Raw genomic sequence first — 7064 nt, forward strand, 5'->3', positions numbered from 1 at the left:
CAGCATCTCATTCCATTCTCATCTTTGAGACAGTATCGCCCATTTTACAGTTGAGGAAACTGAGGCTCGGACTTGGTGAAGCGATCTGCTCAGGTTACACAGCGGCTAAGTGGTCTCTCCTCCACCCCAGGCTGCCTCTGTGTGCAGGGGACTGTGGGGATGGGTGCAGGGGGAGAGCCCACATTGGGGAACACAACCTGGTCCCTTCCATAGTACCCTCCCAGCCTCCCTGACTCGCCCAGTTGCCTCCCCGACCCAGGAACTGGTGGGTTGGGTCTTCTGTTTTTGTTTCTCCCTCTCTGCTTCCAGGAAGTGACTGAGGACTCTGCCTTCCAGGAACTGAGAACTGCCCAAGTGGGGGTGGTGTGTGTGAGTCTTCATAGTTATGAAATATGTCCTAGAGCTGGTGGCTGATTCCTAAAGTCCCCCACCCGCAGGAAAGTGGGGCCAAGGTTAGGCCATATTCTCTTCCCCCAAGAAGAAACTCGACCCCCTGTGCAAAACAGTCTGCCTCCCAAAGGCGAGTTCAGAGGCAAAGAGTGTTTGTGCGTGCGTGTGTGTGTGTGTGTGTGTGTGTGTAACACACTTATTAAGCACCTACTGTGGGCCTGGAACTTTTGAATCCCTCATCTCATTGCATTCTCCCAACAGCCCTGTGAGATGGGTAGTGTTTGTTGTTCCCATTTTACAGATAAAACTGAGGCTCAGAAAGGCAAAGATATGAGTCAAGGTCATTCCTCTTGTAATGGACAGAGCTGGGACTTGAACATCATTTTGTTAGACCCCACAATCTGTGCCCTCAATCTTGTGCCCTTCATAGCACGCAGTACAGAGGGGGCTGACCTTTCTGGGTGATATGGCCTTCAAGGTCCTCCTTATTCTTACTTTGCCCTCCATTCCCCAGCTGGGTCCCCAACAGCAGCCACAAACCCATCAAGCTAAGCTGTTTTCCAAGCCTTTCCTCCGTCTGCCCCTCCAACTAGATCAGGTCTCTCCACAAAGCCTTCCTGAGTCCTCGCTGGCTTCGCATCTGATCTCCGCCACTCGGCAGCTGTGTGGCTTTGGGCAAGTTGCTCTACCTCTCTGAGCCTCATCCCTCCTCAGTAAAGTGAGGACAACTGTGAGCGCCAGATGTGTCTGGTGCAAATATCATCAAGTTTGGTTTAAGAAATTATTTTAAGATAAAATCAGACTGGCATTTTAGAAACCATCATAATTCTAACTAACATGTGAGAGGTTGGATTGAGCCTAGAAGCTGAGGGATCCATGAGTGAGTTACAGTCACTCAAAGAATGATGAAAAATTGCTCTCTGCCCCGAATTACATGAAGTGCAAGGAAAGGTATTGAATAAATGGAAAAGAATTTGAAAAAGAATAGATATATGTATCAATATATGTATACCTGAATCACCTTGCTGTACACCTGAAACTAACACAACATTTAAATCAACTATACTCCAGTTAAAAAAAACAAACAAGGAAAGGTACTGGAAATTATCCCGGCTCTGCCCCAGACACTGTGCCTGGGACTGCATATTGCTGAAGGGTGCTATGTCAGGGAATCGAGTGATACATGAATCCTGCCCCAGAACACAGCTGTTGGTCACCACAGGAGTCTCAGCTGCAAGATTTTGAATCCCACAAACACCAGCCAGTGCCAGGGGGAGCGTAAGGGGAGAGAGGGAAATCCAGAAGGCATGAGCATTCACAAGGCCAAGTAGAAAGATCAATGAGATGTCCAAAGGGAAAGGCACTGCCCTTTCTGGCTACCTGTTCGGGAGGCTGAGGGGTGATACCAGGATGGACAGTGGCCCTCACTACTCACAGGCAAATGAGATGACTGTCAACTCGCTGAGGACAGCCTCTTCAGAAAAGATTTGAGTTTATCTCCTGGCCCCAGATAGAGCAGTTGATGGCTCTGGGCCCTTGAGGACTTATGGGATAGATTTACTGAAAGAACTGAAGTAGCTGCCCTTTGTGGGAGCTGGAGGTGGGAGCAAAGTGCTAAGGGCTTTGCAGGTATCACCTCATCTTAACCTCACAATAGTCTCCGGATAGGTGCTGTCATCCCCATCATGTAAGTGAGGACCCGGCCAAAGGGAACTGGGCCAAGCCAAGACACCAAGAAAGGATGAGAAAACTGAGAATCTGAGGGACAGGACAGGGCTGTGTGGGATGGGAGCCAAGATAAAGGAAAGTGGAACAGAACGATGTGGAGAGGGGAGTCAGGATCGGACTCTGAGAGGCCTCAAAGGGCCAAATGAACAGCTTTATCCTGCAAACCTGCAGCCACCAAACTCTTGCTCATGGACCCCATCAGTGGACGATATAGGAACATTGATCTATGTATTAATTGTATACAAATACCACTGCACTCATAATATATTATAAATGTATACAAAAATAGAAATTAAGAAGTGACGTAAAAGTTAATATAACTAGAAGATCTAATATTATCTTGCCGCACCCCAGTAGATTGTCTTGCCCACAAATAAAAAGTTTTAAGAAAAAAGAATAAGGAGGCAAATACATTTCTATGCACCATGTAGAGGGAGTTGAAGGGCTACCCCCCAGACGGATTCATTGATGTTGATAAGTAATAATAGCTGCTATTTGCTGAGGGTCTTCTGTGCACCAGGCATGTGCTGGAGCACAAGGATGCCCCAGGCCAGATGTGCTCCCAGCTGTGGCCGTCGAGGGTGCTTGGCAGGTCGTCGAGGGTGCTTGGCAGGTCGTCGAGGGTGCGTACAGCTCTCCTGACGTCCCTCTGTCCGTATCCCCCTCCAGGTGCCATGTTTCTGAAACCCCTGCTGCTCCTGGCCCTGCTGGGCCCTGGCAGCAGCCTCCAGCTGTGGGAGACCTGGGAGAATGGAGCCAAGGAGGCCCCAGGCCCCCTGCTTGTCCGTGGCCGGAGAGAAGTGGATGAGGACGACTCCGACATATATGACTATGACATACAGACGGACCCTCCAGAAATGCTTAACTATAGCACCGAGGCCCCCAAGCTTCTGCCTGTGATGGGAACACTGGAGCAGAGAGAGTCTGCAGGGCCTTTAACACCTGAGCCAACCACTCTGGAGATGACCACAAGGGACCCTGCTGTCCTGGATGCAGAAGGGGCAGCCACTGGGAATCTGAGCATGGAACTGTTCATACTGGTCACTCTGACCAAAGAACCAGTCACTGTAATCCCTCCCATCATGGAGGATCCATCCACAGAATCAGCTGCAGTGGAGGCCCTGTCCACAGGGCCAGCAGGCAGAGTGGCACTGGCCACAGAACCTGCAGCCACAGAGGCTCTTTCCACAGAGACCCTGCCCACGGAGCCAGCAAGCACAATGGCACCAGCCACAGAACGCACAGCCATGGAGGCCCTGTCCACAGAATCCACCGCCACTGAGGCCCTGTCCACAGAATCCACTGCCACTGAGGCCCTGTCCACTGAATCCACCGCCACTGAGGCCATGTCCACTGAATCCACTGCCACTGAGGCCATGTCCACTGAATCCACTGCCACTGAGGCCATGTCCACAGAACCTACTGCCACTGAGGCCCTGTCCACAGAATCCACTGCCACAGAGGCCCTGTTCATGGAACCCACAGTCATAGAGGCTCTGCCCACGGAACTGGCCACCACAGCAGTTCTTTCCATGGAGCCCACTACCACAGGGGCCCTGCCCACAGATCCAGCCACTGTGAAGACCCTGCCCACAAGACCTGCTACCGCAACAGGCCTAACCACAGCCCTTCCTGTGCCCTCTGATCCTCCCAAGGGCACCATTGTGGCAGTTGGCAATTCATCTGATAACTTGATCTACAAATGGAAAAATGGTCAGAGTCTTTTCCCCCGGAGCTCCGTGGCCCCAAGCCCCACAGAGGGCGTGCTTGACCCCAGCTCGGTGAAGCAGTGTCTGCTGGCCATCCTCATCCTCGCCCTGGTGGCCACCATCTTCCTCGTGTGCACCGTGGTGCTGGCCATCCGCCTGTCCCGCAAGAACCACCTGTACCCCGTGCGCAATTACTCCCCCACCGAGATGGTCTGCATCTCGTCCCTGCTGCCCGAGGGGGGCGAGGGGCCAGCTGCCATGGCCAACGGGGGCCTGCCCAAGGCCAAGAGCCAGGGCCTGAAGGCGGGGTCTGGGGAGGACCGCGAGGGAGATGACCTCACCCTGCAGAGCTTCCTGCCTTAGCTCCCGGCCCGGCTGCCTGAGTAGGACCAGCCCCCCAAGCGGCCTCCACAGCCTGCTGGGCCACTGCCCATACCCAGGCTCTATGCCATGGGTCCGGGCTTCCTTGGAGCCCCCTGGTGATGGGAACGTTTAGGGTGGGAACCGTGGCCGCCCTACACGGGACTGAGAGCAGCGAAGGTCCAGGCACCAAAGCAGGCCTGGCAAACGGAACCTCCAGTGGAGGCTGGAGAGGCCGCCTCCACCTCCCTGCCTCCCATGTGTTCTTTTTTTTTTTTTTTTTCTCCCATGTGTTCTTGGCCCCCTCTAATGCCTCCCACGGCTGCTGGAATCTCATCCCCATGTGCCCAGGAGGACTCAGGGTTCCCTGCCCACACCCCCACTGCCACTTTCTTCTGGTGGCCATGGTCACGGCACAGGAAGGGTGCACTTTTGGGGGGGAGTACGCCATTCCTGAGTTCATTTCCTGTCACTCCGCGTTTGGGGTATCTCTCCCAGGAGCCCAGGATGAGAGCTGGGCATGTGAGGGCTGGGCAGGCTTGGAAAGCCCAAGGCTACAGGCTTCTTTGGGACTTTGTGGACCAATGAGCTTCCATCTGGTGACAGAGTGACCCCCGTCCCGCCCTCCCTCACCTCCCCCTGTGGCCTTGTTTTAGGGTGGGCTCTGCCTTGTTCACCGAAGTCTCCCAGGGCCCAGCTCGGGGCCGGGAGAGCACAGACACTCAGTAAATGTTTGGTAAACAAGCGATGGCTGAACGAACGCTTCAAGGCACCAAGGTGCCTCCTTCAGGTGGGGAGTTGGTCCCTTGCTGTTCACGCCCAGCCCCAGGCCCCTCAGGAAGACCCCTGCATGGGCTGTTGTGGTTACTTCAGGGGGCATCTTGCTGTACCCTTGGGCAGTTGGGAGGCAGGGTTCAGGCTGTTGGAGGACAGAGGGTGCTGGCCTCGGGAACCACTTTGTTCAGCACCTCCCGTGACCCAGTTCAAGCCTACAGAATTTGGTTCCGCCCGCCAAATCTCAGCCAGATACCCCTCTAAACATCAATGCCATCCTCCGCAGAAGCCCACCCTGACCCCTCTGTTCCGCATGGGGCCCATCTCCCGTTAACACCCAGCGGCCCCTCCTCACAGGGGGAGCCTGGCTACACCCTACAAGGCCTTCCTACAACTGACCACCTGTCATGTAGAGTTGGGGGCCAGTAAACGTTTTCTTAAAGGGCCAGACCATAAATATCTCAGGTTTGACAGGCTGCGTGGTCTCTGTTGCAACTTCTCGACTCTGTCATCATGGCATGAATGCAGCGATTGACTCTGTGTCATAAATGAATGGGTTTGGCTGAATTCTATTGAAACTTTGTTTACAAACCGGCAGCAGGCTGGGTTAGGCTCTATAAGTTAGCTTGTCCCCGACTTAAGTGTAGAGTGACCAGATGTCCCGGTTTGTTTGAGACTGCCCTGATTTTAGCACTGAAGTCCTAGATCATGGGATATAAGACTTGCAGCTCCAGCAATCAGGACAGTGGGTAGCCCTATTTAAGCACTGAAACCCACGTGGACCCTGAGGGTCAGATCAGGAAGCCAAAGGCTTAAGAGAAGTGAAGAGCCTGGCTTACTTCCTGACAGTGGCTGAGCTGGGATTCAAACTCTTGATTTTTGCTTCCCAGCGCCTTTTAGTCAGTTTTGTACAGGGAGAAGGACAACACACACACACACACACACACACACACACACACACACACATTTCTACCTTCTAAAACATTCATCTCAGGGGACTTTTTCTCTTCTAGAAAAATACCTCCAGGGGCCTCTTTGGGAATGCAGGACCCCTCCACTCCAGGGCATAACCTGCAGAGAGAGAGTTCAGAGAAAATGTTGAATCTGAGGGGTATTGGCTGCAGCTCGGAGAGACGGGTTGGGGGAACAGGAGAGACTGGGGAAAGGCAGGAGGAACACGAAAGGCAGCAGGGCCGTGGGGGACAGAATCAGGGATAAGCGGAGAATTGTCTGCTTCGACCCTCCCCCACCCCACCCCTGAACCTCTAGAACAAGTGTGATACACAGGAAGTTGTGTTCAAGGTGCTTTGGCAGGGGCGCTGGTGGAGAGGGTTATCTACCGTGGGCGAGAACAGCTGACCCTGCAGAAGGACGGTTCCTAAGGGAACAACAGGAGTTCACTTCACCTTTGGCAGTGATCAGAAAAGTCGGGGCGGAGGAGCTCCGCATCACGGCGGTGGGGACCCAGAGGCTGAAGGACTTGGGGGCACATTTGGGCAGTCCCTCTGGGATCTTGCTTCCCCGTCCATCTGGGCAGGGAGCAGGTCTCCGCGTTCCCCTGAGGGCTCCCGGAGCGCCTCTGCTCCAGGACGTTGGTTCTCCATCTCTACTGGAAGAGGACCACCCCTCTGCCGCCCTCTCTTCAAGGTGCAGGATTTGTCAGCAGCAGGGATGGTGGGTGCTTGAAGCAGCCACCAGGGGGCGCCCGCCACCAGCTCTTGGAGCCAATGGCAGCCTGGAGCTCCCTTGGTCCAGTCTCTGAAGATGAAGAGGGATGGTTCACACAGGACCCAGCTCCAAACCCAGTGGGGTGCTGATATATATTTAACAACTGGATCCTTGGGTGGATTGGTGCCCAAGGTATGATTTTCAGTGCTTGCCAATTTCCTTTCTGTAAATGCGCCCATGGCTGATTTTGAGAAACCAACCATTTATATGGTAGATGATACAAAAAGGTAAATAAATGCCAACAGGGTAGGTATTAGTAGGATGTAGTAAAGTCATGAGTAAGTGATGAGTTTTGAGTATTGAGGACCTTGGTTGTTTTTTTTTTTGTTTGTTTGTTTTTTTTTTTTTTTTTTTGTGGTACGCGGGCCTCCCACT

At 53.4% G+C, this 7064-nt stretch overlaps 1 protein-coding gene across 1 annotated transcript; it reads left to right on the forward strand.

The window, feature by feature from the left end:
* The first annotated feature begins 1461 nt into the window (after window positions 1-1461).
* Window positions 1462-7004, forward strand: LOC129391345 (P-selectin glycoprotein ligand 1-like). The gene has a single exon (XM_024120890.3). The coding sequence runs from the start codon at window positions 2673-2675 to the stop codon at window positions 4188-4190; it is 1518 nt and encodes a 505-aa protein (XP_023976658.2). The 5' UTR covers window positions 1462-2672; the 3' UTR covers window positions 4191-7004.
* The last annotated feature ends 60 nt before the right edge of the window (window positions 7005-7064 follow it).

Source organism: Physeter macrocephalus, chromosome 19, assembly GCF_002837175.3.
Source record: "Physeter macrocephalus isolate SW-GA chromosome 19, ASM283717v5, whole genome shotgun sequence".
In the NCBI taxonomy this organism is placed as follows: domain Eukaryota; kingdom Metazoa; phylum Chordata; class Mammalia; order Artiodactyla; family Physeteridae; genus Physeter; species Physeter macrocephalus.

Coding starts and splice junctions, on each gene's coding strand:
- LOC129391345 (XM_024120890.3), top strand. CDS start 2,673: ATGTGCTCCCAGCTGTGGCCGTCGAGGGTGCTTGGCAGGTCGTCGAGG.